Here is a 20707-nt window from a genome sequence, read left to right on the forward strand (position 1 = left end):
AAATAAGCTTCAATTATTGCCAACAGTAAATACTCCTAGTCTGTTCACTCATCACTTATCAATCTGTGTGCTCGTATGGTCTCCTTATTGCAGTGCCTTAGCACCTAATCCTTAATTAAGCTGCTATCTGATTAGCGCAGAGGAATTGAGACTCTTTACTCGCACTTTGGCCTAAGTTTGTTGTTTAATTTATGGAGGTGGGAGCTAAATCTGTACGAGCAGTTGGAAGGGAGAGGAAGATGGGTCAGATGTGCCTCCAAAACATGAGCACAGATGACTCTATTTTGAAACACTCCCTCACCAACTCCAAATCTGACTAAATGTCACTCGTGTTTGTATATAATAAATGCAGAATAGAATTCAAAGCTGTCTTCCTTAATTCTGTCAGAGTTGATGATAAGTGATCACTGGAGGTGGTTGACACACCAAACTTGCAAGCATTTCAATCCAAAGTGACGCCGAGAAGCTTAAGGACTGGGGGTAATGGAAAGCTCTCGAAATTCATGGAGTCCAGAGTTCCACAGTTAGGGTGAAATAACTGCATGCAGCAATACAGGCTGGGAACCAACAGCTGAGTGGTAGCCCAGCTGCAAAGCCTTGGTTATTACTGTGGGCACACTGAAGATGAGCCAACAGCTCATGCTTTTTGCAAATAAAGCCAAATGTCTGCAGGGCTACATGAGAAAGAGGATTGCCAGGAGGTGGAGGGAGGTTACTAGCCCACTAGTAGTTACTTTCTTCTTCCCCAGAGTCCTCGCAGTGGCCTGAAGGAGCGGGTTTATCTGGACGAGAGCCCAGAGAAGACTGAGGTTCAAGATACTGTGAGTCCAAACCATAAAAAATAACGACAGCATCTCCTGTAATGGGCCCATTAACATCTTGTTTTCCCCCGCTTTCTAGATGAAGCACACATAAACTTAGCTTTAGAAAATGAAATGCAATTAAAATTGTGCAGGGAATGTTAATTAGCTGAATAAATGTTTATGGAGCTTAAGAGCAGGCCCATTTAGAGACGAGAAATAGATAATCAGCAGTAAAACAGCTGGACCTAAAATAGCTGTTGTACATGTTTTATTCCTTGAGTCCAACCCTAAATGAAAACCAGTCTTTAGGATATTCAAGTAATTATAAGGCTGGTATTATCAGGGATGGCCTCAAGAATGGATAAAAGTGGAACGTAGACGAAGTTCTGAGCTATCTGAAAGTACTGCTGTCTTTCACAGGATGACTTCTGAAGTATTTTTCCCTCATTTGCATGACTTTCTGTAGTCATATTTCTCCATTTGTACAAAGCTGTCATTTGTCATATGCTCCATGTTTAATGTACTCAGAAGTCTGCAGATGATGCAATTGGTTTTGAGTCATCTGATTTGACATTTCTGAATGCTTCCAACTTGGGAGAAATATTCCAAAGGGGATCTCGCAACTATAAACTCGGACAAGGTTGAATAAAGGCACATGGGTTTCTTTTGCAATTTGAAAAGAAGAATTAAAGTGATGGTAATATTTTTGACTAGGTAAAGAAAGTTTACTGTTCCAAGACACTAATAGTGCTGTACTTTTCATCCTTCCCTTCTCACATTTCTGACTCACCCCAGGATTCTCAGTCGAGTGTTGGAAGTCCTTCGTCCCGCATCGGGCCTCAGATCATTGGAGCGGAGGATGATGACTTTGACACTGAGCAGGAGCAGGTGGGAATGACTTTTAGCCCTCAGCCACCCCTTCTCCCTACTTCAACCAGAATTATGTTTTTTTTCTGTGCCTAAACTGCAAGGACTCCATTGCTTCTTTTTATTTAACAGTTTTCATGTGGCGAATTAAGAATTAAGGCATATGATTCTCATTACTGCTGATCATACCAAGTAGTAACACTTGGGGATTTTATGACAATATGCCGTCTTTGATTCTTTCTGTTACTCTTTCTTCTTACAACTTCAAGCTTTTTAGAAATTCATTTGCCTTATTTGATTCAATTTCGTTTATTAAGTTTCTATTAACAGTTCTGCATTATTGTCACAGCAGTATAGCTGCTATGGCTTTTGACATACTTATTCTGAGTTATTTTAGCTCTCCTTTGCTCCGAGCTATGTGTCATTATATTGTAGTCAGTGTACAGGGGTGTATTTAAAAGAAATATTCCCATTGTAAATTCTTCCTGGGATGTTAGAATGGCATTGCAAAGGCTCTGGAATTTTTCAGTTTTTATTTTAATTAAACAAATGAGGAGCTAAGCTGTAGGAAGAAGCTTGTTATTTTTTGCACGGTAGCTTTCTTGAATAATTCAAATAGTTTCCTTGTATCTCTGCAGATTAATGGACAGTGCAGCTGTTTCCAAAACATTGAGCTCCTGAAGTCTCGCCCAGCTCACCTTGCTGTTCTTCTGCATCATGTGGTGTCCCAGTTTGACCCTGCAGCATTGGTAAGATGTTCTGGACTTGTTTTTGTGGCCAAAATTTGTAGTCTTAACCTGAATATTTCAGGATCTCCTTGTTCTTGTGTAGCATCACCAGTGACACTGCTGGATCAGCAAGGAGAGAAATACAGGTCCTGTGCAGGCATGAGGGTATTTCAGATAAAGGAAGAAAAGGGCGAAGAGAACTGTCTTCCTTACATTCAGCAGTTTACAAATGAATATTTAGCTCTAGAAAGCATTTAATTCCAGCCTAAGGTAGTGGGATTAGTTACCTACAGGGAAGGTCTGATTTCCATCTCTCTTTTCCCTTCCCTCCTCCACTGATTACAGGGTCAGTGATGAGCTTACCTGTGAAGTGTAGGTGGCTGAAGGTAACTAGGAAGTCTCTTAATCCAGCAATGCTGAATTCTTTGAAATAGAGCAAAGGAAGATTTGAGTTTGGTGTGTTAGAAGAGTTCTCATGGTATCCCTTAATTTCTTCTCCTCTTTCCCACAGTTGTGCTACCTTTACACAGACCTGTACAAGCAGACCAACTCCAAAGAGACTCGGCGTGTCTTTCTTGAATTTTACCAGTTCTTCTTGGACCGAACTGCAGTAAGTTCCAGATCTTTCTCTTGTTTTCAAGTGTATCCAGGAAGTTGACTTTTACCATTCTCTGTTCTCCTGAACTGGAAGAAACTCAGGAGTTATATAAGTCCTCCAGAATCAATAGTGGTTTTTTGTTTTTCCTTTAGTTTAAAATGATACCACTGACTATGGCAAAATAAATGATAAATAGGCTCAGATGCCTGGTTAAGTCTGTATGTCACAGAGAATGCATTGTCTGATAGGAGAAGTATTTCTGTGATGTGTAAGCTAGCGTTAGGTGTTCTACATTCCCTTTTTGTTAATAACCGCTGCGTATATTGACGTGGGAAGGATTGGGCCATTTTGTATGTCTGTTGGAAAGCCTGCGAAGCTTCTATACCATCATAAATCAGACTACCACATAGTGTAGCAGCAGCTAGTATCACATGCTTAGATGAAATAATTGTGTAATACAATACATATTTGTGTAATATAATACATATTCAAGATGGGAGCCTCCCTCATGATAAGTTTAGGTGTTCAGGTTGTAGGTTTTGTTTTTTAAGGGGATTGTATTGTATGTGTTGTGTTTAAGTGGGGTGCTGTTTGTTGTGTATGTTCCCCCAGTCTTTTTTTTAATGTCTTTCCATTTTTTTTTCTTTTTAACAGAACCTTAAAGTTCCAGTTCCAGATGAAATCTCTGTAGATCTAGGTAAGTCACTGTCTACTTCTGCACTTCTACTGTTTGAGGCAGTCCAAGGAAGTTTCTGAAATGCGCTTGGGGTTACTTTGGATACACATTATCACATGTTTACAGGAAGAGACAAATAAATATTTGTTTCTTACAGAGGGCATTATGCATGCTGTAATACATGCATTAATAGTGGGAAGCACTGGCCACATTGGCATGTCTATTTTTTTGTCTACTACTGGATGTGACTATATCTGTTTACACTTAATGCTCTAAAATTCATATTATCAGTAAGTGAAAGGCAAAAGGGTGCTCTTGGATGGGTTAAAGATGTGTATGAGCGGCTTTATTCTAAGGTAGCGTGGACTATTGCTGTTCTCAAAAGAATAATCTGTTAACTTTCTCTTCTGGCTTGCAGACAAAAGAAGGCCAGAGCTCATTCCTGAAGAGCTTCATCGCCACTATATACAAACTATGCAAGATAAAGTCTGTCCAGAAGTTCAAAGGAATCTGGAAGACTTCAGGTAACAGTTGCCTGTGCAGTTTTAGTTAAATTCATACCTGCCCTCAGTCAATGTGTCCATTAAGGGGGAAGTCCAAACTCAAGGAATGTAGTAATTCATCTCGGACTGAACAGGAAGATGGCAACAGGGCATACAGGGTCACCCTGATCAACACTTGAATGTTTTTTGACACTGTGCTGCAAGTAGTTCTTTGCAAGATCTTTGTTAGAGATTCGTTTATTTATTCCTAGAGGTTATTTTAGGCAATTTCAGAATATTATTACTTAGGTGATATTACATGAATCTTTCTTACTAAGCATGTTTGTAATCAGTTTATATCATTTTATTTTTTTTTTGCTCTCCTTTGGACAAGAAATAATCCACTTTAGAGAGCTGTCATGAGCATATGGTAGAATTTAATAATTAATATGCCCTTTTGTATACAGTTGCGAGCATTCTGTGCCAACATGAGATGCTGTAGCAAAAGAGATAATGGACTTTTCCACAGTTAAAAGTGTCTCAGTTCAAGTAGATGCTTCAAACGTACAGCTTGGGATACTGCAAAAAGAACAGCCACTTTTGCTTGACCATTGCCATGGCTACCTCTCTTAATAAATATCATACAACTTTATTAGCTTTATTTTACAGTGAATGCAAATGTTATGGAGAACTATGATGACCCCTCCTTTCTTATTCAGAAACCAATAATGCAACTTGCTTGACATTCTGAATGTCAAGAGGTTGCCTTCCCTTGTTACAAGTCACTACTCAGTTTCAAGTGCTGCTTCCCTCGCTCTGTGTTTCAGGCAGAAACGTAGTATGGGATTGACGCTGGCAGAAGGAGAGCTGACCAAGCTGGATGCAGAACGGGTTCGTGATCGGAACGCGGTGGAGAAGGAAAGAGCATGTGCAGAACAGATTATTGCCAAAATTGAGGAAGTCTTGTGAGTATCAGCAATCATAATTGTGGGAGGTTAAAACTGTTGCACCCTGAATCTTACAGCAGCAGAGCAAAGGAATTAGTAACTAAAAGTAATTTTATACCACTACATTTATATTGCTTCCCCATTTTGTTACCAAAGTATATTTCAGTAATGATAGCGAAAAAATATGTTAATATTTAGCTGGAGTCCATATATCTTTTTAAGGGAGGCTAATGTTCAGATAGCAGAGGCATGCATGCTTTTGTTGTTTCGTGAATTGTTAGGTCAGGGGGTCAGGGTTCTTCTTCTGGGTTGTAGAAACCTGTAGTTTCATAACCTTTTTTTTTTTTTGTTTCCTTTTCCTGGGGCTTTTGTATATGCCAAAAAACGCTTTGAACACTACTGCTGACACTCTGGGTGGATATAACTGCCTGTTAATAGTTAGTTTATTGTTTCCTTTTTACATTCTCTCTTGTTTTTAGGATGACATCTCAGCCTTTGGAGGAAGAAAAGAGGTAATAGAAGTTGTGTGGGCTTAGTCTGAACTAAGAACCCCGTTGCTGATGCTTGCTCTGCTGGCTCTGTGTTTGCTGAACAGCACAAGGCAGCCCTCTGCTGGCCATGGCTCCAAACTCTCATTTTCTAAATCTGCTGGCATAATTAACTTGAAGTATCAATCTTTTGTTTCCAACCTCTTCTTGTTGTGAAGTTTGTTTCCTTTGTTTCCTTTGTTTCAGACCAGAAAAAGTTACTGTTTCTGAGAGCTCATCTGTTTCTTTGGTTTGGTTCTGTAGCTGCTTCAGTCCAGTCTAATATTTATGTTATGCCTTGCCCTGTTCAGTTTGTTTGGCACCCTACAACTAGCTGGTTAGCTTTTACTGTACTCATTGCAGCTACTATACCTTTTACTGTTACAGATTTTTACTGTAACTCCCGTAATATGACTTCGGATATGTACTTAGTGCATGAGCTTAGGACTTTCTATGTAATTCTTAAAAAAAAATAAATGTATTTTTACCTCTTAGGCTGGTATGCCTTTCATAAACTGCATCTGTTATTTACAAAAGGATGGATTATAATATTGGCTGAGTATTTTCCACTGTATGTAACACGTAGTAGTTTCATATTAAACAAACAAAATCACTCAGCTTCTTTTAATCCAGAAATGGTTCATTTCTCCATGGAACCTTTGCATTTGACCTATTTCATTTTCTTGACAAGATGGATTTTCCCCAGTACATTTCTCCTTAACATCCATCTTCTTTCCGTGTGTTTATTTGGCAGTTCCACAATGCAATACGTGATTCTTACTTACATGAAGCACCTGGGAGTCAAAGTTAAAGAGCCTCGGAACCTGGAGCAGAAGCGTGGCCGTATTGGTTTCTTGCCAAAGATCAAGGTAGTAGTGTTGTGACCAGAGCACATTTGTTTAAAACTGTCTGACATGGGTGCTTCAGTAGAATTCAGAATAGACTTTTGTGTGACACGTTAGAAGTTGGTATGATTTTACAGTCTTCATTGCACCAACAGGATATAGCATTATCAATCTGCACAGAAAACCTAACGGTTGAGATTGAGTTGTACGTATGTTTTCAGACACCTCAATTATAAATTAATTACCTTCCTTTTCACTGTTGAAGACTTACTAAAACTTCGGGTGATAAATGTTTCACATATTACAATATTAAATAATTTGAGGACCCCATTAAAGCTATCAGAATTCAGGACCTCATTAAACCCATCAGTCTGTTGGCTGGTATACTTCAGGGTTTTTTTGAGAAAATTGCCCAAAAACAAAGGCTTTGTGGTGCAGGAAAGCTACTCTTCCTGCCACCCACATTCCCCCGTTTATATAATGAGTTCTTTCACCAAAACTCCATCTCCATGGGTGTGTTCAGTCATCTCCCACGGTATGGCCATGTGTCTGGTCACAGCAGCTATGTACTTTCATCAGCATTCAGCCTCCTTTGAATGTTAAGGCTGTCATGAGCAGTTCTGTCCCCCTTTATGACAAATAAACTTTTCTTGTACCGAACTGCTGCTGCTGTTTTAAAGAATTAATCATTATCTCAGTAAATAATTGAGTCTGAAGAAATGAGTTTGCTGTTTACTCTGCTTTTCTTCGTTGTATATTAATGCAGCAAAGTATCAAGAAAGAGAAAGAAGGAGATGAAAAAGGAAAGAGAAGAGGCTTTCCGAATATTCTCGGCCCACCAAGGAGACCAAGCCGACACGACAGCAGTGCAAGTATGTCAGACAAGGAAATGTATATTCCTCAGCTACTTGTATGAAAGCCAGTTAGTCTCTGCTGTTTAACAACAACAAAAATAATAAAAAGACATGGTAAAATTTTTGATTTTAAACCATGTTTTTAAAGACAGACAAATCTTAATTAAAGTAGTTGTCCTGAAATACATCTTTTGGTTACTGGGAACAGGTAAAAGCTCTTTCAGCAACGTAATGACTCTGTGTTTGTTTAGTTGGCAGAGCCATGGAAATACAGAAGCAGCGCCATCCAAAGCACTTACCTACAGCGTCTTCTGTTAGCCCAGAACCACCAGATTCTGGCAAGATGCGCCAGAGTGGGTCCTCCAGTGATGGAACAGATGCACCCTATGCACCTGCCAACCCAATGTCTCCTTTGGCAACGGGTCCCTTTTCATCTCCAGAGGGAAGCAAGGACAGTGAAGCAGGTTAGGATGATACCACTTAAGAGGGACTATTGAAAATTGTGTTGTGAATGGGGTATGGAAGGCACACTTCTAATGCAAGAAGCCTGACAAATTGGACCATGTTTCTGTGTCACTAGACATGGTTTTCCTGGGTGCTTAGTCATGTTTTCTGACTCTGGTTCAAGTCAGGAAGTCTTGTCATGGCCAGAAATTGTTGTCTGGTGGCTTCTGTCATGGTGGCGTTGGATCATCCAACAGGAAAAAAGCATCCCCAGGTGCCTGCCTTTGTAATCACAAGTCACTATTACCTGGTAACACTTATCATGGAGATTTTTCTTGCCAAGCTGCAAATTCACTTCCTCTAGCTATAAGTTGAAATGAGGCTGTGAATCAAGAGGCTATGAAGAGATTGTGAAGTTCTCTTAGGTACTCTAATTTGATACATTCTTGACATTTCTTACTCATTTTTTCATAGGCTCGAAGCAGACTGGAGAAGCACCACCTGCTAATGACTGTGTGGATGGCACACCCCGCACACCTAATAATACTTTTGAATTCCCATCTCCCTTGGAAAACTTGCCAGAGGAGGAGGGAGAATCTGAGAGGTAACAGAGTGCCCTGCTTGCTTGGATGAGGCAGTGGCTGTTGGACAGCTGTTGCTGGACAGGCCTGTACTCTGAAATTATGCTGGATGTCTGAGTGGGGTGAAATTCCTGCGTGGTTCCCTCATAATTCCTTTATTTCTTTTTTTTTTGTAGAGTTGTCGACATGGGAACACCAAAGCCTTTTCGCAAGTGAGTGTGCTTATAACTGTTTGAGCTTCACTGAATTTATTGAGATTTTAATAGGTTATAAAGCTGAGTGCTGCAGCGTTCATTGTTCTGAGGCAGTATGATTGCCTGCCTGATCTTTCCTGTTCTTAAATAACTCATATGAAAAGAGACATTGGCATCTGTGTATAGGACAGGTGGAGCAGATCATATGCAGATAAGCTCTTTGATCTATGGGTGAAATATTTTAAGTGTTTTATCTACTGATTTGAATTGATGGGCTATGGAATTGAGATTCCCAGGTTTTCTTTTTAAGCGAGTGTGTTTCTGTTAGCTCTGTATCTGCAGATAAGCAGAGGAAAGAAATTGTAACCTGCCCTTTCACTGGCCTGCTATTTGGTCTTAAGCAAATTATTTTATCTGTATTGTTAAAAAGAGGTTTATGAAAATACTGGAAGAACCGATATTCACTCTTAGTTGTTCTGTAAAGGACAAAATTACAAAATATGTTTTGTAGCTTCTGACATAGCTTACTGGAGAGTGTATTCATAATGCTTTACAACTGCTATGAGTACTTAGATTTTTCTTCTTTCTTTTTGACATCCGTGCCTAGAATGGGAGTTATCTGACCTATTTTTAATCTTCTTAGGATGGACAGTGTCGGTTTTGCAGATGTACAAAGTGAAGATGAGCTGTATGATTTTGACACGGACATGGACCCTCCCAACTGGCAGCAGCTTGTGAGCCGGGAAGTGTTGATGGGGCTGAAACCCTATGAAATCAAACGCCAAGAAGTGATTAATGGTGAGATGGATATTTTTTTCTAGCTCACCAAGTTAAAATCTTGTCTTGCAGAGTTTTAGAGTTCATAACATCTAAAAGAAAGTCTCTTTTCAGCAATCTATCCTAAGTAGTAGCCATGTATTACTTTTGGTTTCCAGAGTTCATGTCTGTGAAACTTGTATTTGCTACTGAAAAGTATCCTGAGATGGGGCTGATCCCACATTGCTACACCTCTTCAAGTCAGTAGTTAACAATCCTGCCCTCCCCTCTCTCTTCAGAGCTGTTTTACACCGAGAGAGCTCACGTCCGCACTCTGAAGGTTCTACACAATGTTTTCTACCAGCGTGTCACCCGGGAAGGGATCCTGAACTCCAGTGACAAGCGGAAAATCTTTTCAAATCTGGAGGATATCCTTGGGCTTCATGGTAAGAGTAGCTGAGATGTTTTGCAGCTTCACAGTTTCAGCTGAAATTCAGGATACAAATATCTGAAAAATTTATGCAGGTGAACAGGCAACAAGAAGCAGCTTCCTCTAACGCTTCTTCCTTTCACACACAATTCTCCCATTTCTAATTTACAAAGATATTTTGATAAAGTATCCAGTGTTTCAGATGCTCGCTTTTTTGTATCTGTTTATGCAGACTCTCTTGTGCTAGTTCATGTTTTGATGGAAAGAGCAATGCTTTGATGAATTTTCTTTCTAGGCCAATGCACCAAAAGTTATAACTGTTGTTGAAGAAATTATTAAAACAAGTGAAAGGATTGATGTCTTGCAGGTGGTTTTGAGGGGTCACCCTTTCTAATTGTTTAGAGAAAGGGCTGTTCAGAGTCAGAATTTCAGCTCTACCACTGAATAAGTTGTAAAATGTTAGGCAGGTGGCTTGAAATGTGTTCTACATTATTCTTGCATTTTTAAAAGTCAGTGATATTGAGCCTAAGGAAAGATAAGACTGGAGAGGTTCTTAAAGGTCATTTGAATACAGGTGAGATAGAAGTGCAAAGGAGGAGTGTAATGTTTTCGTAGATATTCTGCTAAATTTGTTATGTTGCAGGACACTTTAAGTAATTGAAATAATTCTAAGTCTAGTCTTTTCTTCAAATAGGTGTGATTTTAAAATAAATGCTGAAAATCAAACACAATTTAATTGATATTAAATCTCCTAATCTCTTTTTTTTTTTTCCCCTAAGTTGCATTGAACGATCAGATGAAAGCAGTCCGAAAAAGGAACGAGACTTCTGTCATTGACCAAATTGGGGAGGACTTGCTTTCTTGGGTAAACTCCATTTTTTGTACTTGAAAATACATTTCATAAAGTGGGAATCAGAGGTTAATTAAGGTCATTCCCAGCTAATAGGAACTGAAGCTCTGAGAGTTGTCATTTCTATGGAGCCAACACAGAGCTAGAGAAAGGGTGTTGAAGAAAAGCAGGAACAACTCATAGGATTTTCATTTGTCTAGAGAGAGAAGCCATTTAAAGAAGAAAAAACATTGCCTCTTGATGTGTTGGTAGAATAGAAGCTTAGTTCTGGAGACGTAAACCGAGAGTAGGATTTTGAAAAATGTTATAGCACAATTTATTGCAATAATATTGAAATATGCCTGTGGTGCAGCTAAAGGTATTTTAAAATACTGTTTTCCAATCCTAGAATTTACATAGCTGAACCTCTTCAAATTTGTAGCACTGTTGCAGGCATCGTTTCAGACTCCTGAGATCCAGATGACGAGCAGGAGTGATGTAAATTCTTTAAAAAACAGAAACCAAAACCATCTCTCTTGAGAGTCTTCTCTTTTGTTGTTTGTTTTCAAGCCTACATAATTTAGGATTTAAGATTGATCTGCTTATTCTTTTCAGCTGTTCATGCAGAAGTCTCTTGTGAATTACTATTTTTTTAATCCCACTGCTTGTCTACTATTTCAGAAAAAAAAAAAAAAAGAAAATCAGACGTGGCTAGTAGAGAAACACCTCCAACCCTTTCAGTTCTCCCCTGTGTGCTGTGAAAAAGCAAAAAATACCTTATGCATTCATTTTTGAGCAAACTAGAGCAAGCTAAGCGTTACAGATTGATAGCTAAATTTTTTTGACTAGTGTCTGGCTAAGTGACTGAAACAAAAAAAAAAAACACAACAAAACAGGATCTTGTTCTGCAGAGTGAGTATTTTCAGGAGTTACTATGCTGCATCACAGATTGGGTAGCAGGAATGGGAAAAGTTGGAGTGACAGATTAGCCATCTGTCATCTGCGGCACATTTCTCAGCCCTGCTCATGGCTATCGATTTCCCCAGCCATGCTTCTATAATATTTTCATTTAGGAAATAAAAGATTATGTTATATTTTGATCTTTAGGCATGGGTATCCCTGAGAAGCAAGACCTTTGGTCTTGGCTTTGCTGGCCAACAGTGTGGTAAATAATCCCTTGTCATTCATCTGGGTGCAGTTTTTTCCCCTTCTCTTACAGCTAACAGTGGAGACATGGCACTGTATTCTCTCCCTGAATCAGCAGCACATTTATAGAAATGATTGGATGTGGTAGGAGCTGGAGACAGGAGAACTGTAGAGTTTGACATGTAAGGGGTTCCTCAGTAGACTGGGATGACAAACCCGTAAAGCCAGGATGTTCAAAATGCTGTCTTACATAGAAATACTTCTCACGCATACATAGAACTCAAGGGAACAGCACAAAGCTTTGACAGGGGAGATTCAGACTGGATATTAGGAAAAAAATGTTTACTGTGAGGGTGGTCAAACACTGCAACAGGCTTCCTAGGAGGTGGTTGATATTCCAGGCCTGTCAGTGTTTGAGGCATTTGGATAACACCCTCAAGAACATGCTTTGAAGATCTTTGTAGGTCCCTTCCAACTGTTCTGTTCTGTTCTGTTCTGTTCTATTCTATTCTATTCTCAATTGCTGAAGTTGGGTCTAATTTTGACTTTTTGTGGCTTTCTGGCACAGTTTAGTGGAGCAGCAGAGGAGAAGATAAAACACGCAACTGCCACGTTCTGCAGTAACCAGCCCTTTGCTCTAGAGGTCATAAAGTCGCGTCAGAAGAAGGATTCCCGTTTCCAGACTTTTGTGCAGGTGAATTTTATGCAAGGGTTTGAGCTGCCTGAGGGTGCGGCTGGTGGCCAGTATGGGATAACGAAGGGCTGGAGATAAAATTGTTATCAACAATGAGATTATGCTTAACATTGCCTTCAGATTGGGATCATTTCCAGCACTGTATTTATCTCTTCTAATCATTTCTGGAGGGAGAGGACTGCATAATGTCCCGTTGCAATGCAGGAAGGAAAAGCTGTCCTGGGCAGGAAAATTGCATGTCACTTGGGGTGGCTGTTTCCTAAAGATGAGTTCTTCTGCGGGGAAAACTGCTTATAGCAGTGCAATTTTGAAGCATGCCACAGTCAGAAGACAGATGCTGTACACCTATTCAGCCCACCAGGAAAGGGACTCGAATACTTGTGGCATTTGGAGAGGAGAACATTATCTTCATTACCACAGGCTGGGAAGAACTGCTGTAATATGAGGGTTGACGTTATTTTGAAAAATGTACTGTAGTTTTGCTATAGCTTGAAAGGCTAAACTGATGGCTTCCCTGTGTGGCAGTGACTGAGATTGATTGGTGATAGCACCAGGCCTCTGTGAAGTAATGAGGGAAGGAAGCTGCTGCTTTTGTGATGAGCCTCTCCTATATGTAATTGCAAATGGAGAGGGGATATGTTGTCTGAATGATAGATCTTGGCATTTCTTGTCTTGTATTTAATTACCAGAAAGTGAAGTAATAGACATTTATGTGATGAATAGATGTTACACGTTCAGGTAATTATAGTCTTAATAAAAATGACAAATGTAGTTATTGTGCTGTTTAATTTTAGGATGCTGAGAGTAATCCACTGTGTCGCCGGTTGCAGCTGAAGGATATCATTCCCACAGAGATGCAGAGGTTGACTAAGTACCCCCTTCTGCTGGATAACATTGCTAAGTACACAGGTAAAGCATTTCCAGTAGGTAGCCCATGGTTGGTGGTTGCATCACAGCAGGTTTTCTAAGCAAATGTGATTGCAAAGCTTGTATTGAAGTACAGTTCAATTTGATGGGTCACTGTTTTCATTGTGACCTGACTGGAGAGCAAGTTAAAAACAAAACAAAACAAAAATCCAGTCTTTGTTTCTCAATTAAAGTATTTCTTTTTCATAGGGAAAAAAAAGAGGGGAGGGTGAGAATTGCGTTTTGAAATAGGTGAATGGCAGTCAGTCTTGGGTCTAAACACCTCGAATACTGTGTTCAGTTTTGGGCTCCTCACTACAAGAAGGACATCAAGGTGCTGGAGCATGTCTAAAAAAAAGCCTAGAGAAAAGGAGGCTCAGGGGAGACCTCCTTGCTCTCTACAACTACCTCAAAGGAGGCTGCAGCAGGGTGGAGGCAAAAAGAAGATTAATAATACCGCAAAATGCCTTTTCACGTTTACTAACCGATACCTGCTGCAGTCTAATTTCATTACTCGTAAAAAATATACTGCGCTTACAAGTTCACTCTAAACATAATTAAGAAAGCATGTGATACTCCATTATCCTTGATGTCCTTGTTTATTTGCCAGTTAACTAAATGCATAATGTGGCTTGTGGTAGTGAGAATTGATGGGGTTCACCTATGTCTATCTGTGTATAATCAGGAGACATTGGCTGGAAAGGTGGCTGTTGTTTGTTCTTCGTGTAGTGCAAGACTGGTTTTTATAGTAAGGCTGCGTGTACATAGCCAGAGATAAATATTTTTTTTAAGCTGTTAAAATAAATACAGAGTATCTGGGTGAAAAAGGTTATTAGGTAGCAACTTTTTGATATTCTCTGTTATATTATCTTTGTTTCTCTCTTCCAGTGTAAATAAATAAAGAATTAATGCAAAAGCCACTGGTCACTTGCTGTTTTTGCTAGTCAAAGCTGGGACTTTGACTAGCTGGCTGTGTGAGACTCTAAGTGCTCTCTTTGTACCCCAGTGGAGTCTTAGTAAACTTTTTGTGTTACTCAGAATACTTTACTGATTCATGTTTGTGCAGTGAACAGTTGTCGTAAGCCCTTTAAAAAAAGAAATAAAAAAGTGCAGTCTGGGCTGTGTGTGGTCATCATCAGAGTAGGGCAGACGGAATTCTCTCCCATCATTTCACCTTTGAAATGGAGTGCTTTTATTGATAGGGTGTTCTGCAGATCTGAGTTCCCTTTCTTGAATTTTTGGACGGCAAACTGTGCTAGATTTGTGGCCTTTTCATCCTTTATTGGAGGATGTTACTGTATTTCCTTGTCCTCTTACAGAACTGCCTGAAGAGAAAGAGAAAGTGAAGAAAGCTGCAGATCATTGTCGTCAGGTTCTTAACCACGTGAACCAGGCTGTCAAGGAATCTGAGAACAAGCAGGTAGGAGGTGAACGGAGTGAGCATCAAGGGCTGGGGAGAAGAGAGACAGGTGAAGGGAAAAAGGCTGCTTAAGATGGCTAGAGTCTCTGTGCTAGTGACTGTATATTGTGCTTAAAGGTGCTTTGTGGCCCATGTGTTCCTGTGAGAGAAGGAATCCCAGGCCTTTGGGAACCTAGAAGTATTCATGATTGCTTGCTCTCTGACTCTAGTAGTGAGTTTTGCTTATCAAAGTGACCAATGCATTTTTTTCAGCATTTGGAAGATTATCAGCGTCGTCTTGACCTCTCCTACTTGAAGCAGTCTGAGGATCCCATGATGGATGAGTTCAGGGTAAGTCACGACACTGAAGTAATTGCTCGGTGCACCATTATTGCAACGCTGTTGTTCAATCTGTGGCTCTTTCTACTGCAGTCTTCTGATGTACAATCAAATGGCCTTTGGCATATACATTTCTGTACAAAAGTTAAAGTAATTAGGTTCAGAAACTTGAGTTTTGCTGTCTTCCTGAAGATCTCTGTGGATGTAACAACATGGTTCTGCATATAGAAGAGCTGATAGAGCTTGTATGTTGTGTGAGATAAATGTTAAGGGCCTGCAAGTTAATGCACTTCCGTATCACGTAGGAGCTACTTAGTGGATGGTAAATCTTAGAGTGGGTATGCCTGTCACGTAATCATGTCTTAGTTGTGCTGTTGAAAATGGGACGGCCTCAGGGAGCCATTAATTTAGGCTTTAAAAGAAGAGCTGATACAGGTGCTGATGAGCACAGGAGATCCACAGGTATAGCCAAGTAAAAGCCTAAGTCCATTGCTACAAGTACTGTGGCTCCTGCAAATTCTTGCAGTTACATTAATAAAGCTGGTTGCTTGGTGTCAACTGCTGATAAATGGAATGGGCAAAAACACCCTCAGAGTAAAATTAACTCTAGGAAGTTTTCATGTTTCAGATGGATGGTGATGTTTTGATACTTTAACCCCATTTCATTCTGACCACTATCTATGTCTGTCTCATGCATAGATTCTGTGTTGTTTATTTATCACTCCCCTATCTTTTCCAAAGTCAGCGTGTATCCAAAGACATTTTTATATGAAGACTTCTCTGTAAAACTGTATTATGTAGTCTTCCACAAATAAACTTGCAAGCATTTAGTTAGGAAATGAAGAACTTACTGGCAGTTACGAAATCTTGCTGTTATTGATTGTAGACTCTGAGACTTGGAAGGGATGACTTGTGAAAATTGTCACTTCTTCTTGCCTGCAGATCTAAATGTCACAAGCACTGAAATGTCTGAAGAATCCATTGACATTATAAAGTCCATCAGATCATTGGAATGATTTTTATATCAGTGTGTCATTTGTAGGCATACTTGACTTGCAAATAGAGTGCTGAAGCATTAACCTGTTATAATACTAGACCTGCAAACTTTGTATGGGATATTGGAAAAACTCCTAGAAACCAGAGGGCAACCTAATGCATTAGGAGCTTGACTTGGCACCCCCAGTATCTGCAAAAGAGCAGTGAGTGAGGAAGAATGACAACAAACATCTCTCACAAGATTTTGGTTTACAAGCATACCTCAGTCCTGATCCACGTTTCTTTTTCCATACTAGGCTTAGCTGCTCACTTCCACACTGGAGTGCCTATCCGTAGCTTTCCATCTGAAATTCCCATGCTTTACCGTTCCTTGATTCTGTAGCAATTTCATAGTGCTATTTTTTTTCCTTTCTTTTGCTGACAGAACTTGGATCTAACAAAGAGAAAAATGCTTCATGAAGGACCTCTAACTTGGAAGGTTAATCGTGACAAAACTATTGGTGAGTCCTGTTCATCAGCTGATGTGGAGTTGGGTTTGTATGTGTTTGCCGAGAGGGAGGGAGAGAGAAAGCATTTATGCAGTTTCCAATTAGGATTTGTACTGCCACCTATAATAATGTGTATGTGTTTCTCAGAGCTGATTAAATTATTCTTGTCAATTCTGAAATGTGCTGGAGTATCATTAAGGCCATGCAGGGACACAGCAGTCAGTCGTGAGATGATCCAATCCCATCTGTAGCTCTCTGCTCTAGTTTTGATGAGGAAGATTTGCAAGCTTTGCCTAGAATGGCATAGCACTGATTACTGCCTCTGCATGAGTAATCAAAAATGCAGCCTTTTTCTTTCTGCAGGGGTGTGATAGAAAACCACGAATCTTTAACTCATTCTGGGTTCTTTTGCGCTCTGTGCAGATCTCTACACTCTGCTCCTGGAGGACATCCTGGTGCTGCTGCAGAAACAGGATGATAAACTGGTCTTGAAGTGTCACAGTAAAATCTTGGCATCAACAGCTGATAGCAAACACACCTTCAGTCCTATCATCAAGCTGAACACTGTTCTGGTTCGTCAGGTGGCAACAGGTCAGTGTAACCAATGGGGAAAGCAAAGGAGGAAGCCTAAAATGAAGATTAGATCAGTTGAGGACAGTTGGTTTTGTCTAGAGTTCCACAGCAGAACATGGAGAAATGCGTAGGCTTAATTCTTGGTTGTCCAACGTCTTGCTCTGTAATGCTGTATGAGCTGTTTAACTTCTCTGCATCGTTAATAACCTTTTTAGGCACAGCTTGAGTTATAAATAGACCTCTAAGTTAAAGTAGTCTGATTTTATTAGATGAAAGGTACTCTAGAAATGCAAATCATTATGAGGGAACAGAGGGGAAAAATGCATCTCAAAGCAGTTTGAACTAACAGACAAATCTCCTGGACAGAGAAAGATCTGTCTTTGTATATGATAGCATTATAGGTTTATTTCATGAACTCTTCTTTCACTGCTTCTGGTTGGGGTTATGTCCAGTTCTAGGAATTTTCAGAAAGCTGTGCAGAACAAAGCATCTAATTAAATTCCTCCCTCCCTGTGTTGCTCCAGATAACAAAGCTTTCTTCGTCATCTCCATGTCAGAAAATGGCGCTCATATTTATGAACTGGTGGCACAGACGGTTTCAGAGAAGAATGTGTAAGTAATTGGTTCGGTTCCATCTGCTGTGTGATTTGTTGCACTTGAGAGAACTTTTACATCTGCTTGTGTGTAGTAACTCTGCAGGTGTCCATGAATTACCTGAGCTCCTTATCTAAGCTTAGCTGAAAACATAACTGTTTACCTCCATGGGGTGTATCCAAGCATAGTATCTCCCAGCTTCTAAAAAGCAGGGAGAGGGTGTATACACATAAATGAGTGTGTTTATATATACCGATATGTATAAAACAAAAAATCATACCCTTGCAATTCTGGTCTTCTGTGACTGACTGCCAGATAAGTCACTGAAATCATCCTGCATCTTCCTGCAGAACCGCTTTTTAGTTTTGCAGAGTTTGATACTGGCATCATCAGCATCCACAGTGCCTGCATGTGAGGCCCTCCCTACACTTTTTCCTCTCTGGTACAAGTGCCTTTCTTCCAATCCATAAGCAGGGCATAGACTTGTGTGATATGCAGCAACTGCTGTAGTGTGTCACATATTAAACTATTCAATTCTGTGTGAAAGGTTACTGAATGCTTTCATGTGTATTTATATATAAATATAACTGCTTCACTTGATGGCTCCTGCTAAGGTCCTGTCATTCATTTCCTTCTGCTGAGCAGTATCCTGGTGAGGTGAGCATTAAGCTGCGGTGTTTCACTTGTGGCTGCAAGGTATTACTGAGGCACTGACTGTAACAGGATTAAAAAAACTAATGCAACAATGCAACAGGATTAGGCGTTTCTGTTGATAAGAAAAGCAGTGATGATATTAGCTGGATTTAAAAACTGTTGAATGGAGCAGTATTCGTTGTGCTTCACATCTTGCATATTTTTATTTGATATGTTTATACAGGTGGCAGGACCTTATAGCTCAGATGGCAGGGACTGTGAAAATGGAGAGCACCAGAAGAGTGATTCCATTACCGCAGTCGGGACCTGGCGAGTAAGTAAAAATAGCTGGAGGAGAAAGGGCTGGTGTTCTTTTTCTGGTAACCCCTCTTTTACTCAAAGACTGTCAGCCAGAGCTCTGCTTGTCATGCAGTAATTCAGATACAGGTGACTAAAAGCTGGTGTTCATACCTTCCTCCCTGCAGAGAAGAGCGTGAAGAAGAGGAGCAGCAGAAGCTCAAAGAGCAGCATGACATTCCTGCCAGTAGTCTGCAAAGTCCAGGTAAACAGTGGGCCAAGTAAAAGGTGTCCATAAATTTGCTACATAGAGAACAAAGCCACATTCCTTGTGTCTTGGGGCTCTTTTGGTAGCATTGGCGTTTTTCTGGAAAGGAGTGGTTTCTTTATGAGTCATGTGGAGAAGTGATACTGAACATCTTGGAAACATCCCTCTTAGTATTTCCATCTCTTTTATAAATTGCTGAGTAAGAATCCTTTTTCCCCAGGAATGAATCAGCCTTTTACCAAGCCCATGCTCAAGAACTGTATTTTTCAGTGTTTTCAGAAGCACTGTGAAAAAGTTAATGTGAAGCAGAATTTTCTGCAGTTTAACATCATATTTGCCATAGTTGCTTAACCCGAATGTATGTTTTCTATTTACTAGACAAAGATTTGGGCCTAGACTCTTCCTTGATACTGAATGCTCAGACTTCTTCGCCCACCATGTCCGAAAAGTCGGAGGTAGAAAGCCTTCTTGTGACAGAAAGACAGTTTGATAAAGTGCAGCAGGCAGACCTGACGCTTAAAGATACTTCTACATGTTATGAACACGCAGCCACCGATTTACCGTCGGTATCAGGAGGGCAGTGGGCATTGGATGCCTTAAGGAACTGTAAGTATCGTGGAGCAGCATCTGGAAGCATGTGGTTTGGAGGTGGAGATTGTTAGGTCAACCTTTGGAATCAGCAAGCTAAAATAATGCCCACTTCTATTAAATAAAAAATTTCTCTGCGCTGTAGCACAGCGTAGCAAACCAAAGTGGATCTGACACGAAGGAATTCCGAGTTCAAAATTCATATGCTGGGCCATTTGGATGCAGGTATCTTATTGTATTGCTGTGGTTTTCCCGTGTATAAAATGCGGGCAGTAATGAATTGTTACTTACTGCCCAGGAAGTGCTTTGATGACAAAATCACATTGCAGAGCTTTGTGCAGTGCTGTAAAGTGGCACGGCTAGTCAGCAGTTTTTTTAAGAGACGATGCAGTTAGCCGGTGGACTTAACATTCAGAGCACCAGAGGAGTAGGAGAAGTTGCATGAGTTGCAGGATATGATTTGGCTTTTCTTTGTGTTTTTTTTTTTTTTTTTTTTTTTTTTTTCAAAATCATGCAAATGAAGTTGGATATTTTACTCAAGCTTAACAAAGTCTAGGTTCAGATCTTCTGAGAGTCTGGAAGCTGTTTGGGTGTAATTAGATTGACATTTGTGTGTACTGAAAGGAATTTTTCCCAATGGACAGATAATTCTGTAAGATTGGTTTTAGATTTTTAAGTGTTTCCTCTGTTTGGTGGTACACCTTTCAGAGGAAGGATGCAGGGCTCCGCAACCTACCTGATCAGATCCAACATTCCAGTTCCTTGATTTTCTAAATATAACTTCCTAAAATTTGAATGAATTCATTAATTCCTATCTCTCTCCCTGGCACCTTTGAAATGGACGTAAAGTCCCTGAATTGTACTTGAAGGGAATAGACTGTATTGCTTCTCTGTGGATCATTTGCTGTTACTAAAATGCAGAGCATTCATATCCTTGGCCCCAATTCCCTCTTCTCCCTCTTTCTTTTTACAAGTAATGACAGCCTTCTGCAACCTAATGGTTTACCTTGGATCTTTTGATCCATTTGTGCTTCTCCTTTTTATAGGATTCAAAGCCCTCTTCTAATTCTGAGTGCTGTACAAATGTTCTTAGGAGGTATTCTTAGAGGCAGGTGATAGAGAACCTTATTAGTAAGAGAAGTGTGTAAAGATGTTATTAGTGACCTTGCATCTCATAATTCTTCTTAGAGCAGCCATCTAGCAGCAGCTGTGGGTCACTCACGTT

General features: G+C 40.0%; 1 protein-coding gene across 9 annotated transcripts in view; it reads left to right on the forward strand.

Moving 5' to 3' along the window:
- Nucleotides 1-20707, forward strand: part of ARHGEF12 (Rho guanine nucleotide exchange factor 12) — a 74181-nt gene that overhangs the window by 44635 nt on the left and 8839 nt on the right. For 6 of the 9 annotated variants that reach the window (XM_084495701.1, XM_084495704.1, XM_084495702.1 and 3 more), the window contains 26 exons: nt 750-821; nt 1599-1691; nt 2309-2419; nt 2910-3008; nt 3651-3693; nt 4091-4196; nt 4982-5119; nt 5581-5613; nt 6383-6500; nt 7240-7345; nt 7579-7791; nt 8246-8375; nt 8529-8564; nt 9190-9344; nt 9602-9748; nt 10512-10597; nt 12276-12401; nt 13196-13310; nt 14627-14727; nt 14980-15057; nt 16466-16541; nt 16953-17120; nt 17627-17714; nt 18574-18663; nt 18815-18891; nt 19273-19500. In XM_084495701.1, the coding sequence (XP_084351827.1) occupies nt 750-821; nt 1599-1691; nt 2309-2419; nt 2910-3008; nt 3651-3693; nt 4091-4196; nt 4982-5119; nt 5581-5613; nt 6383-6500; nt 7240-7345; nt 7579-7791; nt 8246-8375; nt 8529-8564; nt 9190-9344; nt 9602-9748; nt 10512-10597; nt 12276-12401; nt 13196-13310; nt 14627-14727; nt 14980-15057; nt 16466-16541; nt 16953-17120; nt 17627-17714; nt 18574-18663; nt 18815-18891; nt 19273-19500 (2833 nt within the window). The remainder of the gene's footprint in view (nt 1-749; nt 822-1598; nt 1692-2308; nt 2420-2909; nt 3009-3650; nt 3694-4090; nt 4197-4981; nt 5120-5580; nt 5614-6382; nt 6501-7239; nt 7346-7578; nt 7792-8245; nt 8376-8528; nt 8565-9189; nt 9345-9601; nt 9749-10511; nt 10598-12275; nt 12402-13195; nt 13311-14626; nt 14728-14979; nt 15058-16465; nt 16542-16952; nt 17121-17626; nt 17715-18573; nt 18664-18814; nt 18892-19272; nt 19501-20707) is intronic. The other 3 variants (XM_084495703.1, XM_084495706.1, XM_084495699.1) reach the window with 1 other exon arrangement.

Source organism: Aythya ferina (genome assembly GCF_964211825.1).
Source record: "Aythya ferina genome assembly, chromosome: 22".
NCBI lineage: Eukaryota > Metazoa > Chordata > Aves > Anseriformes > Anatidae > Aythya > Aythya ferina.